The sequence below is a fragment of the Petromyzon marinus genome (assembly GCF_048934315.1).
Source record: "Petromyzon marinus isolate PM22_M1 ecotype Great Lakes invasive population chromosome 75 unlocalized genomic scaffold, UKy_Petmar_22M1.pri1.0 chr75_unloc.1, whole genome shotgun sequence".
In the NCBI taxonomy this organism is placed as follows: Eukaryota; Metazoa; Chordata; class Hyperoartia; order Petromyzontiformes; family Petromyzontidae; genus Petromyzon; species Petromyzon marinus.
The window spans coordinates 570,912-595,743 of NW_027422613.1; the positions used below are offsets into that span (position 1 = coordinate 570,912).

General features: G+C 56.1%; 1 protein-coding gene across 1 annotated transcript; it reads right to left on the reverse strand.

Moving 5' to 3' along the window:
- Positions 1 to 318: 318 nt before the first annotated feature.
- On the reverse strand, positions 319 to 24,832 carry LOC142908160 (uncharacterized). The gene is made up of 5 exons (XM_076058451.1): positions 24,478 to 24,832; positions 7,623 to 7,737; positions 5,497 to 5,742; positions 4,680 to 5,376; positions 319 to 366 (listed from the first exon to the last, which is right to left on the reverse strand). Exons 1-5 carry the CDS (start codon positions 24,830 to 24,832, stop codon positions 319 to 321), a joined length of 1,461 nt encoding a protein of 486 aa, XP_075914566.1.

Below are 24,832 nucleotides of genomic sequence, written 5' to 3' on the forward strand. Positions count from 1 at the left end.
GTGTCTGTGTGTAGGTGAGTGAGTTGGTGAGTGAGTTGGTGAGTGAGTTGGTGAGTGAGTTGGTGAGTGAGTTGGTGAGTGAGTTGGTGAGTGTGTCTGTGTGTAGGTGAGTGAGTTGGTGAGTGAGTTGGTGAGTGACTTGGTGAGTGAGTTGGTGAGTGTGTAGGTGAGTGAGTTGGTGAGTGACTTGGTGAGTGAGTTGGTGAGTGAGTTGGTGAGTGACTTGGTGAGTGAGTTGGTGAGTGTGTAGGTGAGTGAGTTGGTGAGTGAGTTGGTGAGTGAGTTGGTGAGTGTGTCTGTGTGTAGGTGAGTGCTCACCTATCTGAGCTGCGTCCTGTCACCTGCATGAACTTCCAAGATGTTGCTCTACTCATCAACGAGGTGGTGAAGATTTACAGCCACAAGGTGAAGTACACTCACCACCACACTCACCACTACACTCACCACTACACTCACCACTACACTCACCACTACACTCACCACTACACTCACCACTACACTCACCACCTCCACGCTCACCACTACACTCACCACTACACTCACCACTACACTCACCACTACACTCACCACTACACTCACCACTACACTCACCACTACACTCACCACCTCCACGCTCACCACTACACTCACCACTACACTCACCACTACACTCACCACCACACTCACCACTACACTCACCACTACACTCACCACTACGCTCACCACTACACTCACCACTACACTCACCACTACGCTCACCACTACACTCACCACTACACTCACCACCTCCACGCTCACCACTACACTCACCACTACACTCACCACTACGCTCACCACTACGCTCACCACTACACTCACCACTACACTCACCACTACGCTCACCACTACACTCACCACTACACTCACCACCACACTCACCACCTCCACGCTCACCACTACACTCACCACTACACTCACCACTACACTCACCACCTCCACGCTCACCACTACACTCACCACTACACTCACCACTACACTCACCACCACACTCACCACTACACTCACCACTACACTCACCACTACACTCACCACTACACTCACCACTACACTCACCACTACACTCACCACCTCCACGCTCACCACTACACTCACCACTACACTCACCACTACACTCACCACTACACTCACCACTACACTCACCACTACGCTCACCACTACACTCACCACTACACTCACCACTACACTCACCACCTCCACGCTCACCACTACACTCACCACTACACTCACCACTACACTCACCACTACACTCACCACTACACTCACCACTACACTCACCACTACACTCACCACTACACTCACCACTACACTCACCACTACACTCACCACTACACTCACCACTACACTCACCACTACGCTCACCACTACACTCACCACTACACTCACCACCTCCACGCTCACCACTACACTCACCACTACACTCACCACTACACTCACCACTACACTCACCACCACACTCACCACCACACTCACCACTACACTCACCACTACACTCACCACTACACTCACCACCACACTCACCACCACACTCACCACCACACTCACCACCACACTCACCACTACACTCACCACTACACTCACCACTACACTCACCACCACACTCACCACCACACTCACCACTACACTCACCACTACACTCACCACTACACTCACCACTACACTCACCACTACGCTCACCACTACACTCACCACTACACTCACCACTACGCTCACCACTACGCTCACCACTACGCTCACCACTACACTCACCACTACACTCACCACCTCCACGCTCACCACTACACTCACCACTACACTCACCACTACACTCACCACTACACTCACCACCTCCACGCTCACCACTACACTCACCACTACACTCACCACTACACTCACCACTACACTCACCACTACACTCACCACTACACTCACCACTACACTCACCACTACACTCACCACCTCCACGCTCACCACTACACTCACCACTACACTCACCACTACACTCACCACCACACTCACCACTACACTCACCACTACACTCACCACTACACTCACCACTACACTCACCACCTCCACGCTCACCACTACACTCACCACTACACTCACCACTACACTCACCACTACACTCACCACCACACTCACCACTACACTCACCACTACACTCACCACTACACTCACCACCACACTCACCACTACACTCACCACTATGCTCACCACTACGCTCACCACCTCCACGCTCACCACCACACTCACCACCACACTCACCACTACACTCACCACTACACTCACCACCACACTCACCACTACACTCACCACCTCCACGCTCACCACTACACTCACCACTACACTCACCACTACACTCACCACTACACTCACCACCACACTCACCACTACACTCACCACTACACTCACCACTACACTCACCACCACACTCACCACTACACTCACCACTATGCTCACCACTACGCTCACCACCTCCACGCTCACCACCACACTCACCACCACACTCACCACTATGCTCACCACTACACTCACCACCACACTCACCACCACACTCACCACTACACTCACCACCACACTCACCACTATGCTCACCACTACACTCACCACCACACTCACCACTATGCTCACCACTACACTCACCACCACACTCACCACTATGCTCACCACTACACTCACCACCACACTCACCATCACGCTCACCACTACACTCACCACTACACTCACCACTACACTCACCACTACACTCACCACTACACTCACCACTACACTCACCACTACACTCACCACTACACTCACCACTACGCTCACCACTACACTCACCACTACACTCACCACCTCCACGCTCACCACTACACTCACCACTACACTCACCACTACACTCACCAACACACTCACCACTACACTCACCACTATGCTCACCACTACGCTCACCACCTCCACGCTCACCACCACACTCACCACCACACTCACCACTATGCTCACCACTACACTCACCACCACACTCACCACTACACTAACCACCACACTCACCACTACACTCACCCACACACTCACCACTCTGCTCACCAATACACTCACCCACACACTCACCACTACGCTCACCACCTCCACACTCACCACTACACTCACCACTACACTCACCACTACGCTCACCACTATGCTCACCACTACACTCACCACTACACTCACAAACACACTCACCACTACACTCACCCACACACTCACCAACACACTCACCACCTCCACGCTCACCACTACACTCACCACTACACTCACCACTACACTCAGCACTACACTCATCACTACACTCACCACTACGCTCACCACTACACTCACCACTACGCTCACCACTACACTCACCACTACACTCACCACTACACTCACCACTACACTCACCACCACACTCACCACTACACTCACCACCACCACACTCACCACCACACTCACCACCACACTCACCACTACACTCACCACCACACTCACCACCACACTCACCACCACACTCACCACCACACTCACCACTACACTCACCACTACTCTCACCACTACACTCACCACCACACTCACCACTACACTCACCACTACACTCACCACTACACTCACCAATACACTCACCACCTCCACGCTCACCACCTCCACGCTCACCACTACACTCACCACTACACTCAACACCACACTCACCACTACACTACCACCACACTCACCACTACACTCACCACCACACTCACCACTACACTCACCACTACGCTCACCACTACGCTCACCACTACACTCACCACTACACTGACCACTACGCTCACCACTACGCTCACCACCTCCACGCTCACCACCACCACGCTCACCACCACACTCACCACCACCACTACCACGCTCACCACCACACTCACCACTACACTCACCACCACGCTCACCCACACACTCACCACCACGCTCACCACCACCACACTCACCACCACGCTCACCACCACCCTCACCACCACGCTCACCACCACACTCACCACCACCACACTCACCACCACGCTCACCACCACGCTCACCACCACACTCACCACAACACTCACCACCACACTCACCACCACGCTCACCACCACACTCACCACTACGCTCACCACCACACTCACCACCACACTCACCACCATGCGCACCACCACCACACTCACCACCACCACGCTCACCACCACACTCACCACCACACTCACCACCACACTCACCACCACACTCACCACCACACTCACCACCACACTCACCACCACACTCACCACCACGCTCACCACCACACTCACCACCACGCGCACCACCACCAAACTCACCACCACCACGCTCACCACCACACTCACCACCACGCTCACCACCACGCTCACCACCACGCTCACCACCACCACGCTCACCACCACCATGCTCACCACCACACTCACCACCACACTCACCACCACACTCACCACCACACTCACCACCACCACACTCACCACCACACTCACCACCACCACCACACTCACCACCACACTCACCACCACGCTCACCACCACACTCACCACCACGCTCACCACCACACTCACCACCACCACACTCACCACCACGCTCACCACCACACTCACCACCACACTCACCACCACACTCACCACCACACTCACCACCACGCCCACCACCACGCTCACCACCACCACACTCACCACCACACTCACCACCACCACGCTCACCACCACGCTCACCACCACGCTCACCACCACACTCACCACCACCACACTCACCACCACGCTCACCACCACACTCACCACCACACTCACCACCACACTCACCACCACACTCACCACCACACTCACCACCACACTCACCAACACACTCACCACCACACTCACCACCACGCTCACAACCACGCTCACCACCACACTCACCACCACACTCACCACCACACTCACCACCACCACACTCACCACCACGCTCACCACCACACTCACCACCACACTCACCACCACACTCACCAACACACTCACCACCACGCTCACCACCACGCTCACCACCACGCTCACCACCACGCTCACCACCACACTCACCACCACCACGCTCACCACCACGCTCACCACCACACTCACCACCACACTCACTACCACACTCACCACCACACTCACCACCACACTCACCACCACACTCACCACCACACTCACCACCACACTCACAACCACGCTCACCACCACACTCACCACCACACTCACCACCACACTCACCACCACACTCACCACCACCACGCTCACCACCACGCTCACCACCACGCTCACCACCACGCTCACCACCACGCTCACCACCACGCTCACCACCACACTCACCACCACACTCACCACCACACTCACCACTACACTCACCACCACCACACTCACCACCACACTCACCACCATGCTCACCACCACACTCACCACCACACTCACCACCACACTCACCACCACCACACTCACCACCACGCTCACCACCACGCTCACCACCACGCTCACCACCACACTCACCAACACACTCACCACTACACTCACCACCACACTCACCACCACGCTCACCACCACACTCACCAACACACTCACCACCACACTCACCACCACACTCACCACCACGCTCACCACCACACTCACCACCACACTCACCACCACACTCACCACCACCACGCTCACCACCACGCTCACCACCACGCTCACCACCACACTCACCACCACGCTCACCACCACACTCACCACCACGCTCACCACCACGCTCACCACCACGCTCACCACCACACTCACCACCACGCTCACCACCACACTCACCACCACGCTCACCACCACGCTCACCACCACACTCACCACCACACTCACCACCACACTCACCACTACACTCACCACCACACTCACCACTACACTCACCACCACACTCACCACTACACTCACCACCACACTCACCACCACACTCACCACCACACTCACCACTACACTCACCACCACGCTCACCACCACGCTCACCACCACGCTCACCACCACACTCACCACCACGCTCACCACCACACTCACCACCACGCTCACCACCACGCTCACCACCACACTCACCACCACACTCACCACCACACTCACCACTACACTCACCACCACACTCACCACTACACTCACCACCACACTCACCACTACACTCACCACCCACACTCACCACCACACTCACCACTACACTCACCACCACGCTCACCACCACGCTCACCACCACGCTCACCACCACACTCACCACCACGCTCACCACCACACTCACCACCACGCTCACCACCACGCTCACCACCACACTCACCACCACGCTCACCACCACGCTCACCACCACACTCACCACCACGCTCACCACCACGCTCACCACCACGCTCACCACCACGCTCACCACCACGCTCACCACCACGCTCACCACCACACTCACCACCACCACACTCACCACACACTCACCACCACACTCACCACCACACTCACCACCACCATGCTCACCACCACGCTCACCACCACGCTCACCACCACACTCACCACCACCACACTCACCACCACGCTCACCACCACACTCACCACCACACTCACCACCACACTCACCAACACACTCACCACCACACTCACCACCACGCTCACCACCACGCTCACCACCACGCTCACCACCACGCTCACCACCACACTCACCACCACCACACTCACCACCACGCTCACCACCACACTCACCACCACACTCACCACCACACTCACCACCACACTCACCACCACACTCACCACCACACTCACCAACACACTCACCACCACACTCACCACCACACTCACAACCACGCTCACCACCACACTCACCACCACACTCACCACCACACTCACCACCACACTCACCACCACCACGCTCACCACCACGCTCACCACCACGCTCACCACCACGCTCACCACCACGCTCACCACCACGCTCACCACCACACTCACCACCACACTCACCACCACACTCACCACTACACTCACCACCACCACACTCACCACCACACTCACCACCATGCTCACCACCACACTCACCACCACACTCACCACCACACTCACCACCACCACACTCACCACCACGCTCACCACCACGCTCACCACCACGCTCACCACCACACTCACCAACACACTCACCACTACACTCACCACCACACTCACCACCACGCTCACCACCACACTCACCAACACACTCACCACCACACTCACCACCACACTCACCACCACGCTCACCACCACACTCACCACCACACTCACCACCACACTCACCACCACCACGCTCACCACCACGCTCACCACCACGCTCACCACCACACTCACCACCACGCTCACCACCACACTCACCACCACGCTCACCACCACGCTCACCACCACGCTCACCACCACACTCACCACCACGCTCACCACCACACTCACCACCACGCTCACCACCACGCTCACCACCACACTCACCACCACACTCACCACCACACTCACCACTACACTCACCACCACACTCACCACTACACTCACCACCACACTCACCACTACACTCACCACCACACTCACCACCACACTCACCACCACACTCACCACCACGCTCACCACCACGCTCACCACCACGCTCACCACCACACTCACCACCACCACACTCACCACCTCTGGTGACCTGCTGGAGTGTTCCCGGATGACCTCTGACCCCCGTGACCCCGTGACCCCGCCAGGTGGATGACCTCCACTGCCGCACGCTCCTCTTCTGTGAGCTCGTCGCCTGCAGGCGCAGGTCAGTTGGGCACAGACAAAGGCGCCCCGTGTAGCACAACACACTGCTGGGGCAAGTGCAGTTGGTGCCCTGCACACTCACTCACCCACTCACCCACTCACTCACTCACCCACTCACTCACCCACTCACTCACCCACTCACTCACTCACCCACTCACTCACCCACTCACTCACCCACTCACTCACCCACTCACTCACTCACCCACTCACCCACTCACTCACTCACCCACTCACTCACCCACTCACTCACCCACTCACTCACCCACTCACTCACCCAGTCACTCACTCACTCACTCACTCACCCACTCACTCACCCAGTCACTCACCCAGTCACTCACTCACTCACCCACTCACTCACCCACTCACTCACCCACTCACTCACCCAGTCACTCACCCAGTCACTCACCCAGTCACTCAGTCACTCACCCAGTCACTCAGTCACCCACTCACCCAGTCACTCACTCACCCACTCACCCAGTCACTCACCCAGTCACTCACCCAGTCACTCAGTCACCCAGTCACTCACCCACTCACTCAGTCACTCAGTCACTCACCCAGTCACTCACCCACTCACTCACTCACCCAGTCACTCACTCACCCACTCACCCAGTCACTCACTCACTCACTCACCCACTCACCCAGTCACTCACTCACCCACTCACCCACTCACTCAGTCACTCACTCACTCACCCAGTCACTCACCCAGTCACTCACCCAGTCACTCACCCAGTCACTCACTCACCCACTCACCCACTCACTCAGTCACTCACCCAGTCACTCACCCAGTCACTCACCCAGTCACTCACCCACTCACCCAGTCACTCACCCAGTCACTCACTCATTCACTCAGTCACTCACCCACTCACCCAGTCACCCAGTCACTCACCCAGTCACTCACCCAGTCACTCACTCACCCACTCACCCAGTCACTCACCCAGTCACTCACCCAGTCACTCAGTCACTCACCCACTCACTCAGTCACTCAGTCACTCACCCAGTCACTCACCCACTCACTCACTCACCCAGTCACTCACTCACCCACTCACCCAGTCACTCACTCACCCACTCACCCAGTCACTCACTCACCCACTCACCCACTCACTCAGTCACTCACTCACTCACCCAGTCACTCACCCAGTCACTCACCCAGTCACTCACCCACTCACCCAGTCACTCACCCAGTCACTCACTCACTCACCCAGTCACTCACCCAGTCACTCACCCACTCACGCAGTCACTCACTCACCCACTCACCCACTCACTCAGTCACTCACCCAGTCACTCACCCAGTCACTCACCCAGTCACTCACCCACTCACCCAGTCACTCACCCAGTCACTCACTCAGTCACTCAGTCACTCACTCACCCACTCACCCAGTCACCCAGTCACTCACCCAGTCACTCACCCAGTCACTCAGTCACTCACCCAGTCACTCACTCAGCCACTGACCCAGTCACCCATTCACTCACTCACTCACGCAGTCACTCACCCAGTCACTCAGTCACTCACTCAGTCACTCACTCACTCACTCACCCAGTCACCCAGTCACTCACTCACTCACCCAGTCACTCAGTCACTCATTCAGTCACTCAGTCACTCACTCACTCACCCAGTCACCCAGTCACTCACTCACTCACCCAGTCACTCAGTCACTCACTCAGTCACTCACCCACTCACTCACTCACTCACCCAGTCACTCAGTCACTCACCCACTCACTCACCCAGTCACTCACTCAGTCACTCATCCACTCACCCACTCACCCACTCACTCACCCACTCACTTACCCAGTCACTCACTCAGCCACTCAGTCACTCACTCACCCAGTCACCCAGTCACTCAGTCACTCACTCACTCACTCACCCACTCACCCACTCACTCACCCAGTCACTCACTCACCCAGTCACTCACCCAGTCACTCACTTACCCAGTCACCCAGTCACCCAGTCACTCACCCACTCACTCAGTCACTCACTCAGTCACTCACCCAGTCACTCACCCAGTCACCCAGTCACTCAGTCACTCACCCAGTCACCCACTCACCCAGTCACTCACCCAGTCACCCAGTCACTCACCCACTCACCCAGTCACTCAGTCACTCACTCAATCACTCACTCAGTCACTCAGTCACTCACCCAGTCACTCACCCACTCACCCACTCACTCACTCACCCACTCACTCACCCACTCACTCACCCACTCACCCAGTCACTCAGTCACTCACTCAGTCACTCACTCAGTCACTCAGTCAGTCACTCACTCACTCACTCACTCACCCACTCACTCACCCAGTCACTCACCCAGTCACTCACTCACTCACTCAGTCACTCACTCACTCACTCACCCACTCACTCACCCAGTCACTCACCCACTCACCCAGTCACCCAGTCACTCACTCACCCAGTCACTCACCCACTCACCCAGTCACTCACCCAGTCACTCACCCACTCACCCAGTCACTCACCCAGTCACTCACCCAGTCACTCACTCACCCAGTCACTCACTCAGTCACTCCCCCACTCACTCACCCACTCACTCACCCAGTCACTCACCCAGTCACCCAGCCACTCACTCACCCAGTCACTCACTCACCCAGTCACTCACCCAGTCACTCAGTCACTCACCCACTCACCCAGTCACTCACTCACCCACTCACTCACCCACTCACCCAGTCACTCACCCACTCACCCAGTCACTCACCCAGTCACTCACTCACCCACTCACTCACCCAGTCACTCACCCAGTCACTCACCCAGTCACTCACCCAGTCACCCAGTCACTCAGTCACTCACTCAGTCACTCACCCAGTCACTCACTCACCCACTCACCCAGTCACTCAGTCACTCACTCACCCACTCACCCAGTCACTCAGTCACTCAACCAGTCACTCACTCACCCAGTCACTCACCCAGTCACCCAGTCACTCACTCATCCACTCATTCACTCACCCACTCACTCACCCACTCACCCAGTCACTCACCCAGTCACTCACCCACGCACTCACCCACTCACTCACCCACCCACTCACTCACCCACTCACCCAGTCACTCACCCACTCACCCAGTCACCCAGTCACTCACTCACCCAGTCACTCACCCACTCACTCACCCAGTCACTCACCCAGTCACTCACCCAGTCACTCAGTCACTCACCCAGTCACTCACCCACTCACCCAGTCACTCACCCACTCACCCAGTCACCCAGTCACTCAGTCACTCACCCACTCACCCAGTCACCCAGTCACTCAGTCACTCACCCAGTCACTCACTCACTCACTCACCCACTCACCCAGTCACTCAGTCACTCACCCACTCACCCACTCACCCAGTCACTCACCCAGTCACTTAGTTACTCACTCACTCACCCACTCACCCACCCACTCACCCAGTCACTCACTCACTCACCCAGTCACCCAGTCACTCACTCACCCAGTCACTCACCCACTCACCCAGTCACTCACCCAGTCACTCACCCACTCACCCAGTCACCCAGTCACTCACTCACTCAGCCACTCACCCAGTCACTCACTCAGTCACTCACCCAGTCACTCACTCAGTCACTCACCCAGTCACGCACCCACTCACTCACCCAGTCACTCACCCAGTCACTCAGTCACTCACCCAGTCACTCAGTCACTCACTCAGTCACTCACTCACTCACCCAGTCACTCACTCACCCACTCACTCACCCAGTCACTCACTCAGTCACTCACTCAGTCACTCACTCACTCACTCACCCAGTCACTCACTCACTCACTCACCCAGTCACTCACTCAGTCACTCACTCAGTCACTCACTCACCCAGTCACCCAGTCACTCACCCACTCACTCACTCACCCAGTCACTCACCCAGTCACTCACTCACCCAGTCACTCACTCACCCACTCACCCAGTAAATCACTCACCCAGTCACTCACTCACCCACTCACCCACTCACCCAGTCACTCACCCAGTCACTCACTCACCCAGTCACCCACTCACCCAGTCACTCACCCACTCAGTCACTCACCCACTTACCCACCCAGTCACCCAGTCACTCACTCACCCAGTCACTCACCCACTCACCCAGTCACTCACCCAGTCACTCACCCACTCACCCAGTCACCCAGTCACTCACTCACTCAGCCACTCACCCAGTCACTCACTCAGTCACTCACCCAGTCACTCACTCAGTCACTCACCCAGTCACTCACTCACTCACTCACCCAGTCACTCACCCACTCACCCAGTCACCCAGTCACTCACTCACCCAGTCACTCACCCACTCACCCAGTCACTCACCCAGTCACTCACCCACTCACCCAGTCACTCACCCAGTCACTCACCCACTCACCCACTCACTCACCCAGTCACTCACCCAGTCACTCACCCAGTCACCCAGTCACTCAGTCACTCACTCACCCAGTCACTCACTCACCCACTCACCCAGTCACTCACCCAGTCACTCACTCACCCACTCACTCACCCACTCACCCACTCACTCACCCAGTCACTCACCCAGTCACTCACCCAGTCACTCACCCAGTCACCCAGTCACTCAGTCACTCACTCACCCAGTCACTCACTCACCCACTCACCCAGTCACTCACCCAGTCACTCACTCACCCACTCACTCACCCATTCACCCACTCACTCACCCAGTCACTCACCCAGTCACTCACCCAGTCACTCACCCAGTCACCCAGTCACTCAGTCACTCACTCACCCAGTCACTCACTCACCCTCTCACCCAGTCACTCACTCACTTACTCAGCCACTCACCCAGTCACTCACTCAGTCACTCACCCAGTCACTCACTCAGTCACTCACCCAGTCACTCACCCACTCACCCAGTCACTCACCCAGTCACTCACCCAGTCACTCACTCACCCAGTCACTCACTCAGTCACTCACCCACTCACTCACCCACTCACTCACCCAGTCACTCACTCAGTCACTCACTCAGTCACTCACTCACCCAGTCACCCAGTCACTCACCCACTCACTCACTCACCCAGTCACTCACCCAGTCACTCACTCACCCAGTCACTCACTCACCCACTCACCCAGTCAATCACTCACCCAGTCACTCACTCACCCACTCACGCACTCACCCAGTCACTCACCCAGTCACTCACTCACCCAGTCACCCACTCACCCAGTCACTCACCCACTCAGTCACTCACCCACTTACCCACCCAGTCACCCAGTCACTCACCCAGTCACTCACCCAGTCACTCACCCAGTCACTCACCCACTCACCCAGCCACCCAGTCACTCACTCACTCAGCCACTCACCCAGTCACTCACTCAGTCACTCACCCAGTCACTCACTCAGTCACTCACCCAGTCACTCACTCACTCACCCAGTCACTCACCCACTCACCCAGTCACTCACTCACCCAGTCACTCACCCACTCACCCAGTCACTCACCCAGTCACTCACCCACTCACCCAGTCACTCACCCAGTCACTCACCCACTCACCCAGTCACTCACCCAGTCACTCACCCAGTCACTCACTCAGTCACCCAGTCACTCAGTCACTCACTCACCCAGTCACTCACTCACCCACTCACCCAGTCACTCACTCACCCACTCACTCACCCACTCACCCAGTCACTCACCCAGTCACTCACCCAGTCACTCACCCAGTCACCCAGTCACTCAGTCACTCACTCACCCAGTCACTCACTCACCCACTCACCCAGTCACTCACTCACTCACTCAGCCACTCACCCAGTCACTCACTCAGTCACTCACCCAGTCACTCACTCAGTCACTCACCCAGTCACTCACCCAGTCACTCACTCACTCACCCAATCACTCACCCACTCACCCAGTCACCCAGTCACTCACTCACCCAGTCACTCACCCACTCACCCAGTCACTCACCCAGTCACTCACTCACCCAGTCACTCACTCAGTCACTCACCCACTCACTCACCCACTCACTCACCCAGTCACTCACCCAGTCACCCAGCCACTCACTCACCCAGTCACTCACTCACTCACCCAGTCACTCACCCAGTCACTCAGTCACTCACCCACTCACCCAGTCACTCACTCACCCACTCACTCACCCACTCACCCAGTCACTCACCCAGTCACTCACTCACCCACTCACTCACCCACTCACCCACTCACTCACCCAGTCACTCACCCAGTCACTCACCTAGTCACTCACCCAGTCACTCACCCAGTCACTCAGTCACTCACCCAGTCACCCACTCACCCAGTCACTCACCCAGTCACCCAGTCACTCACCCACTCACCCAGTCACTCAGTCACTCACTCAATCACTCACTCAGTCACTCAGTCACTCACCCAGTCACTCACCCACTCACCCACTCACTCACTCACTCACCCACTCACTCACCCACTCACTCACCCACTCACCCAGTCACTCAGTCACTCACTCAGTCACTCACCCAGTCATTCAGTCACTCAGTCACTCACTCAGTCACTCACTCAGTCACTCAGTCAGTCACTCACTCACTCACCCACTCACTCACCCAGTCACTCACCCAGTCACTCACTCACTCACTCAGTCACTCACTCACTCACTCACCCACTCACTCACCCAGTCACTCACCCACTCACCCAGTCACCCAGTCACTCACTCACCCAGTCACTCACCCACTCACCCAGTCACTCACCCAGTCACTCACCCACTCACCCAGTCACTCACCCAGTCACTCACCCAGTCACTCACTCACCCAGTCACTCACTCAGTCACTCCCCCACTCACCCACCCACTCACCCACCCACTCACTCACTCACCCACCCACTCACCCACCCACTCACTCACTCACCCACCCACTCAGATTATCATCACTGGTGGTGGCCGTGAGCGGGAACTGAAAACGCTAAACCACAGTGCTCCCCACAACACGCGTGTACACACACACACACACGCACACACACGTACACACACGTACACACACACGCACACACACGCACACACGAACACGTACACACGCGCACACACACGCACACACACGCACACACACGTACACACACGTACACACACGCACACACACGCACACACACGCACACACACGTACACACACGTACACACACGCACACACACGCACACACGAACACGTACACACGCGCACACACACGCACACACACGCACACACACGCACACACACGTACACACACGCACACACACGCACACACACGGACACACGCGTGTACACACAAGCATAAACACACGCACACACAACAACAACAACTGCCATTCGCCACTAGGTGGCGGTGACGTCACCACGACGCTTGTGCCAGGCCATGTGCACCTTGAGGCCACGTGAAGTGTCGAACGCCCGCTGGCAGGAGGTCACGGGGCAGACCCAGGTGCCACGGGTCGACTGACTGAGATGAGTGGCTGATGCACCACCTGTGCCCCCTACTGTGCCAACCTGCTGTGCTTTAGCCACCCGGCGCTCCGCTCGTTGTTGTGAGCGTCGCTCCTCCGCCCTCAGTTGTTTTTGGAGGGCGACTGCCTCCAACTGCCCAGTAGCATCCTTCATGAGCCTCCTCCACAGAGGCCGATCTTGACACCGCTGGTACCGGTCATGGGCAAGTCCACTCAGCTCCACGTCCTCCTGTACCACATCACTCCATCTCTTCTCTAGCCCATGCCGCGCCCGTTTAGCCCCCTCGATCCGGCCGAACAAAAGCTGTTTCGGCATGTGGTGGCTGGGCATGCGGGCTACATGACCCAGCCATCGCAGCCTTGCCCGCCGGAGGAGCTCACCGATGGGACCTTGCCCAGATCTTTCAAGGATTTGTGAGCTCCTCACACAATCCAGTCTGGTTAAACCCAGGATGGATCGTAGGCAGGCCAGCCTAAATGTTTCTAACCGGCGAAGATGTTCCATTAGGGGGGTCCACTTTTCGCAAGCGTAGAGAAGGAAGGGAATGACCGTGGCCGAGAAGACCTGAAGCTTAGTGCGGAGTGACAGACCAGGTAGCTTCCACACAGCGTTACGCAACCGATGAAAAGATATTGCCGCTCGACTGATTCGAAGTGAGACCTCTGCTGTTAAACTGGAGCCAGTCATAAGCACACTGCCCAGGTATGGGAAACTCTCCACTCTCTCCACAACTGCCCCATCACCGATTGGGAGTTGTGGGGGTGGAGTGTCCGATGGTACAAAATACCCAGGCAGGTGCTTAGTTTTGGTGGGGCTGATGGCAAGGCCCCACCTCTTAGTGGCACGCTCCAGTCTCAGCAGCAGCGTCTCCAACTCCTCCTCTGACTGAGCAGCTATTACCAAATCATCAGCATACGTAACGTGGTTGAGCAATAGGGAGCCATACCTTGACCGCACCCGGGCATCGATCAGCCTCCCATTATATCTGTACCATATGGAGATTCCCCCGGTACAGCTATTGAAGGCTTCACGAACTACGTGGTCAAAATAGATGTTAAATAATGTGGGAGCCAGAGGACATCCCTGTCGCACCCCAAGGTGTACAGGGAATGGCTCTGACTCCCGGCCACGTAGTTTTACCCGGGCCCGCTCACCATCATGAAGGTCCTTAATGATCGTGAGCAGAGGGTCAGGTACTCCAAAAGCACGAAGAACGACCCAGAGCCCAGGCCTACTGATGGTATCATAGGCCTTGACCAGGTCAATAAAGCAGAGATGTAGGTCTTGTTGGAATTCCCTACACCTCTGTTGTAGTAGACGGACAGAAAATATGGCATCTGTGCAGGACCGCCCTTTCCTGAAACCGCATTGGGGCTCCGCAAGCCTCTCCTCAGCGTGCCTGGCAAGGCGATGCTGAATAATCCTTGCCAGGAGCTTTCCCGGCACACTGAGGAGTGAGATGCCCCTGTAGTTGTTACAGTCTGTGCGGTCCCCCTTCTTAAAAAGGGGGACCACCAGGGCATCCTTCCAATCCTGTGGAACCCGTCCAGTGGTCCAGACTGTTGTTATGATGTCATGTAGGGCAGTCTGTGCACAAACGCCACCCTCCCTCAACATTTCGCTTGGGAGATCATCTCTGCCCGCTGCCTTTCCCGGTCTCTTCAAAAGAAGAGCCACACCCTGTTGTTTGGCAGTCTGCTGCCCCGAGTAGAGGACTGTCCACCCCTCATGGTGGCAGGAGCCAGAGCCGGTCCACCGGACCTCCTGAATGCCGCATAGATCCAGGCGGTACCGGTCCAGCTCCCGACAGAGGAGTGGCAGCCTCTCCTCCGCAGTGAGCGTTCGAACATTCCACGTGGCCACCCGTTGTGGCTTTTCGTTGTTTCTGGAGTAGCCCCGAGGGTAGAGATTCAATCTCCTGGCTCCGCCAATTGGGGTTTGGCCAGGAGACGTCATAGACGCCTGGCCCCCCGGGGCCTCCGGCACAAGCTTATTTGTTACATATTTCAGTTTAACTCGTGGTTTCGTGGTAATTAATTGAAGGTGGAGGGGTTACCAGCCCCTCACACCCATTCAGAGCCCCCGTTTAGCCCCTGTGGTGGACACATATGCCATGAGGGGAGGAGCCAATCAAAATTGGATCTCCCCCCACAGCACTGTCCACGACAGAGTTGCCCGTCCGGCACCGCGAGGAGGTAGGGGGTTGTTTAGCCGGACGCGTGTACACAGACACACATGTACACACACACACACACACGTGTACACACACACGCGTGTACACATGGACACACGTGTACACAGACGTGTCTCTTGCAGGGAACCTCGCGTGGAGGAGGAGGAGGATGAGGAGGGGGAGGAGGAGGAGGAGGGGAGGAGGGAGACGGCGGCCAGACGCAGGGCGGACACAGCACTCGTCAAGGTATCAGAGACACACAGAGACACACAGAGACACACAGAGACACACACAGAGACACACAGAGACACACAGAGACACAGAGACACACACAGAGACACACAGAGACACACAGAGACACACAGAGACACACACAGAGACACACACAGAGACACAGAGACACACAGAGACACACACAGAGACACACAGAGACACACAGACACACACAGAGACACACAGAGACACACACAGAGACACACAGAGACACAGACACACACACAGAGACACAGAGACACACAGAGACACACAGAGACACAGAGACACACAGAGACACACACAGAGACACAGAGACACACAGAGACACACAGAGACACAGACACACACAGACACACACAGACACACACAGAGACACACAGAGACACACGGAGACACACAGAGACACAGACACACACACAGAGACACAGAGACACACAGAGACACACAGAGACACAGAGACACACAGAGACCCACACAGAGACACAGAGACACACACAGAGACACAGAGACACACAGAGACACACAGAGACACAGAGACACACAGAGACACAGAGACACACAGAGACACACACAGAGACACAGAGACACACAGAGACACACAGAGACACAGAGACACACAGAGACACACAGAGACACACACAGAGACACAGAGACACACAGAGACACACAGAGACACACAGAGACACACAGAGACACAGACACACACACACAGAGACACAGACACACACACACAGAGACACAGAGACACACAGAGACACAGACACACACACAGAGACACAGAGACACACAGAGACACACAGAGACACAGAGACACACAGAGACACACACAGAGACACAGAGACACACAGAGACACACAGAGACACAGAGACACACAGAGATACACACAGAGACACAGAGACACACAGAGACACACAGAGACACAGAGACACACAGAGACACACAGAGACACAGAGACACACAGAGACACACACAGAGACACACAGAGACACACACAGAGACACACAGAGACACACACAGAGACACAGAGACACACAGAGACACACAGAGACACAGAGACACACAGAGATACACACAGAGACACAGACACACACACAGAGACACAGAGACACACAGAGACACACAGAGACACAGAGACACACAGAGACACACACAGAGACACAGAGACACACAGAGACACACAGAGACACACAGAGATACACACAGAGACACAGAGACACACAGAGACACACAGAGACACAGAGACACACAGAGACACACACAGAGACACAGAGACACACAGAGACACACAGAGACACACACAGAGACACAGAGACACACAGAGACACAGAGACACACAGAGATACACACAGAGACACAGAGACACACAGAGACACACAGAGACACAGAGACACACAGAGACACACACAGAGACACAGAGACACAGAGACACACAGAGACACACAGAGACACAGAGACACACAGAGACACACACAGAGACACAGAGACACACAGAGACACACAGAGACACAGAGACACACAGAGACACACAGAGACACACACAGAGACACAGAGACACACAGAGACACACAGAGACACAGAGACACACAGAGACACAGAGACACACACATTGACACAGAGACACACAGAGACACACAGAGACACAGAGACACACAGAGACACACACAGAGACACACAGAGACACACACAGAGACACAGAGACACACAGAGACACACAGAGACACACAGAGACACAGACACACAGAGACACACACAGAGACACAGAGACACACAGAGACACACAGAGACACAGAGACACACAGAGACACACAGAGACACAGAGACACACAGAGACACACACAGAGACACAGAGACACACAGAGACACACAGAGACACACACAGAGACACAGAGACACACAGAGACACACAGAGACACAGAGATACAGAGACACACACAGAGACACAGACACACAGAGACACACACAGAGACACAGAGACACACAGAGACACACACAGAGACACAGAGACACACAGAGACACACACAGAGACACACAGAGACACACACAGAGACACACACAGAGACACACAGAGACACACAGACAGAGACACACGGAGACAGAGAGACACGGAGACACACACAGAGACACGCAGAGACACGCAGAGACACACACAGAGACACCGAGACACACACAGAGACACCGAGACACACACAGAGACACACAGAGACGCACGGAGACACACAGAGACACACAGAGACACACGTGGAGACAGAGACACACACAGAGACACACGCGGAGACACACACACAGAGACACACACACAGAGACACAAAGAGACACAGAGACACACGGAGACACACGCGGAGACAATGAGACATAGAGACACACACGGAGACACACACAGAGACACACAGAAACACACAGAGACACAGTGAGACACAGTGAGACACACACAGAGACACCGAGACACACACAGAGAAACACACAGAAACACACAGAAACACACAGAGACACAGTGAGACACACAGAGACACACAGTGAGACACAGTGAGACACACACAGAGACACCGAGAAACACACAGAGAAACACACAGAGACGCACGGAGACACACAGAGACACACAGAGACACACAGAGACACAGAGACACACAGAGACACACAGAGACACACGTGGAGACAAAGAGACACACACAGAGACACAAGTGGAGACAAAGAGACACACAGAGACACACGTGGAGACACACAGAGACACACAGAAACACACAGAGACACAGTGAGACACACAGAGACACACAGTGAGACACAGTGAGACACACACAGAGACACACACAGAGACACACAGAGACACAGAGACACAGTGAGACACACAGAGACACACAGTGAGACACAGTGAGACTCACACAGAGACACACACGGAGATACACACGTGGAGACACACAGAGACACAGACACACAGTGAGACACACAGAGACACACAGTGAGACACACAGAGACACAGAGACACACACAGAGACACACACGTGGAGACACAAGGAGACACACACAGAGACACAGAGACACACACAGAGACACACACAGAGACACACACGTGGAGACACACAGAGACACAGACACACAGTGAGACACACAGAGACACACAGTGAGACACACAGAGACACAGAGACACACACAGAGACACACACAGAGACACACACGTGGAGACACAAGGAGACACACACAGAGACACAGAGACACACACAGAGACACACACGTGGAGACACACAGAGACACAGACACACAGAGACACACACATAGACACACACACATAGACACACACATAGACACAACAACAACCGCCATTCGCCACTAAGTGGTGGTGACGTCACCACGACGCTTGTGCCAGGCCATGTGCACCCTGAGGCCACGTGAAGTGTCGAACGCCCGCTGGCAGGAGGTCACGGGGCAGACCCAGGTGCCACGACACACACAGAGACACACAGAGACACACACAGAGACACAGAGACACACAGAGACACACGTGGAGACACGCGGACCGATTCACCGATCATCGCCACCGCTCCCCGACCGCCTTTGTCTTCCCGCGAGCAGTTTGAGGCGGTGGAAGATTTACAAACCTCGTCCAACATCGACCTGGAGACTGGGCACACAAGGGTGAGGGAGAGAGAGAGAATTTGTGTGTACACTGTGTGTGTGTACACTGTGTGTGTGTAGTCTGTGTGTGTACACTGTGTGTGTACACTGTGTGTGTGTACACTGTGTGTGTGTGTGTACACTGTGTGTGTGTGTACACTGTGTGTGTGTGTGTGTGTACACTGTGTGTGTGTACACTGTGTGTGTGCACCGTGTGTGTGTGTACACTGTGTGTGTGTACACTGTGTGTGTGTGTACACTGTGTGTGTGTGTACACTGTGCGTGTGTACACTGTGTGTGTGTACACTGTGTGTGTGTACACTGTGTGTGTGTGTGTGTACACTGTGTGTGTGTGTACACAGTGTGTGTGTGTGTGTACACTGTGTGTGTGTACACTGTGTGTGTGTGTATACTGTGTGTGTGTGTACACTGTGTGTGTGTGTGTGTACACTGTGTGTACACTGTGTGTGTGTACACTGTGTGTGTGTGTGTACACTGTGTGTGTGTGTGTGTACACTGTGTGTGTGTGTGTACACTGTGTGTGTGTACACTGTGTGTGTGCACCGTGTGTGTGTGTACACTGTGCGTGTGTGTACACTGTGTGTGTGTACCCTGTGTGTGTGTACACTGTGTGTGTGTGTGTACACTGTGTGTGTGTGTGTACACTGTGTGTGTGTGTACACTGTGTGTGTGTGTACACTGTGTGTGTGTGTACACTGTGTGTGTGTACCCTGTGTGTGTGTACACTGTGTGTTCGTGTGTACACTGTGTGTGTGTGTGTACACTGTGTGTGTGTGTGTACACTGTGTGTGTGTACCCTGTGTGTGTGTACACTGTGTGTGTGTGTGTACACTGTGTGCGTGTGTGTACACTGTGTGTGTGTACCCTGTGTGTGTGTACACAGTGTGTGTGTGTGTGTACACTGTGTGTGTGTGTATACTGTGTGTGTGTGTGTACACTGTGTGTGTGTGTGTGTACACTGTGTGTGTGTCTCTGAAAGCAGGTGTCAGTGAATGTCCACGCCTATCCATACTGTGAGAGGCAAGGAGACCAAGGGTGAGACACGGGAACACTCACGCAGAGACACGGGGACACTCAGGCAGAGACACGGGAACACTCAGGCAGAGACACGGGGACACTCAGGCAGAGACACGGAGAACACTCAGGCAGAGACACGGGGAACACTCACACAGAGACACGGGGACACTCAGGCAGAGACACGGAGACACTCAGGCAGAGACACGGGAACACTCACGCAGAGACACGGGGACACTCACGCAGAGACACGGGGACACTCACGCAGAGACACGGGGACACTCACACAGAGACACGGAGACACTCACGCAGAGACACGGGGACACTCAGGCAGAGACACGGGGACACTCACACAGAGACACGGGGACACTCACGCAGAGACACGGGGACACTCACACAGAGACACGGGGACACTCACACAGAGACACGGAGACACTCAGGCAGAGACACGGAGACACTCACTCAGAGACACGGAGACACTCAGGCAGAGACACAGAGACACTCACACAGAGACACCGAGACACTCAGGCAGAGACACAGGGACACTCAGGCAGAGACACAGAGACACTCACACAGAGACACGGAGACACTCAGGCAGAGACACGGAGACACTCACTCAGAGACACGGAGACACTCAGGCAGAGACACAGAGACACTCACACAGAGACACCGAGACACTCAGGCAGAGACACAGGGACACTCAGGCAGAGACACGGGAACACTCAGGCAGAGACACGGGGACACACAAAGACAAAGCTCCCCCGTGTAGCCTGTAACAGGCTGTAGGGGCAAGTGCTGTGCTAGTGAGTAGCACACAAAGACAAAGATCCCCCGTGTAGCCTGTGACAGGCTGTAGGGGCAAGTGCTGTGCTAGTGAGTAGCACACAAAGACAAAGATCCCCCGTGTAGCCTGTGACAGGCTGTAGGGGCAAGTGCTGTGCTAGCGAGTAGCAGGGTCTATGAAGGCTACCGGGCACTGTGGGTCACACAGAGGGGGTGGGTGGCCCAGCAGCACCACGCCCGGCCGTCTTTGTCTCTCCCCCAGTGCTAGCGATGTTCACGACACCACCACCACCACTACACCACCACCACTACACCACCACTACACCACCACACCACTACACCACCACCACTACACCACCACTACACCACCACTACACCACTACTACACCACCACCACTACACCACCACCACCACTACACCACCACTACACCACCACCACTACACCACCACCACTACACCACCACCACCACTACACCACCACTACACCACCACCACCACTACACCACCACCACCACTACACCACCACCACTACACCACCACCACCACAACACCACCACCACCACCACTACACCACCACCACTACACCACCACCACTACACCACCACCACTACACCATGGCACCAGGTCACTCGTTTGAGGCTGAGTCGACCTAGGGGAGGCCCAGGACCGGTTCAGATAATCGCCGTCATTGTGTGTGGTGTTGGCCAGATTTTGTAGCGCTAACCGCTGCACCACCGCTCCCCGCACGGAGACACACGGAGACACACGCAGAGACACACACACAGAGACACACAGAGACACACAGAGACACACACAGAGACACACAGACACACACAGAGACACACAGAGACACACACAGAGACACACACAGAGACACACAGACACACACACAGAGACACACAGACACACACACAGACACACACAGAGACACACAGACACACACACAGAGACACACAGAGACACACAGAGACACACACAGAGACACACACAGACACACAGAGACACAGAGACACACAGAGACACACACAGAGACACACACAGAGACACACACAGAGACACAGAGACACACAGAGACACACACAGAGACACACACACAGACACACACAGACACACACAGAGAGACACAGAGACACACAGAGACACACACAGAGACACACAGAGACACACAGAGACACACACAGAGACACAGACACACACAGACACACAGACACAGAGACATTGTCCCCGCGTCTCTCCCCCCCTCCCCCAGGGTGGACCCCTCCTCCCCCTCGTCCCTCTCCACGTCCCTGTGGCTGCACCGGGCACGTGTCCACCCACAGAGCGGCCTGCTGCTGCTGCTGTCACATGACCCCGCACTGTTACCCACAACCACCGTGACCCCTGACCCCGCCGCACTGTTACCCACAACCACCGTGACCCCTGACCCCGCCGCACTGTTACCCACAACCACCGTGACCCCTGACCCCCCCGCACTGTTACCCACAACCACCGTGACCCCTGACCCCCCCGCCCTGTTACCCACAACCACCGCCGCCACCACCGCCGTGACCTCCGACCCCGCCCCGTTACCCACAACCACAACCGCCACCGCCGTGACCCCCGACCCCGCACTGTTACCCACAACCGCCACCGCCGTGACCCCTGACCCCGCACTGTTACCCACAACAACCGCCGCCGCCGCCGTGACCTCCGACCCCGCCGGCGTGTCGCCCGCGGCGACGACCCCCGACCCCTCGGGGCCAGCGAGCCTCACGGAGCCGAGTTGCTCGTCGCCCGAGCCGAGCGCCTTGGGGGGCACGGAGACGTTTTGGGGGGCCCTGCTGCGGCTGTCTCCGCTGAAGGGGGCCGGGGGGCCCGGGGCGGCCCCCCTCAT

Excerpts from the sequence above, each read along its gene's own strand:
- LOC142908160 (XM_076058451.1), bottom strand. The coding sequence starts at position 24,832 with ATGAGGGGGGCCGCCCCGGGCCCCCCGGCCCCCTTCAGCGGAGACAGC. Across the intron at positions 5,743-7,622 it reads CCAGCAGGTCACCAGAGGTG|CGTGGTGGTGAGCGTGGTGG; the intron begins GTGAGTGTGGTG and ends TGTGGTGGTGAG. Across the intron at positions 5,377-5,496 it reads GTGAGTGTAGTGGTGAGTGT|TGTGGTGGTGAGTGTGGTGG; the intron begins GTTGGTGAGTGT and ends CATGGTGGTGAG.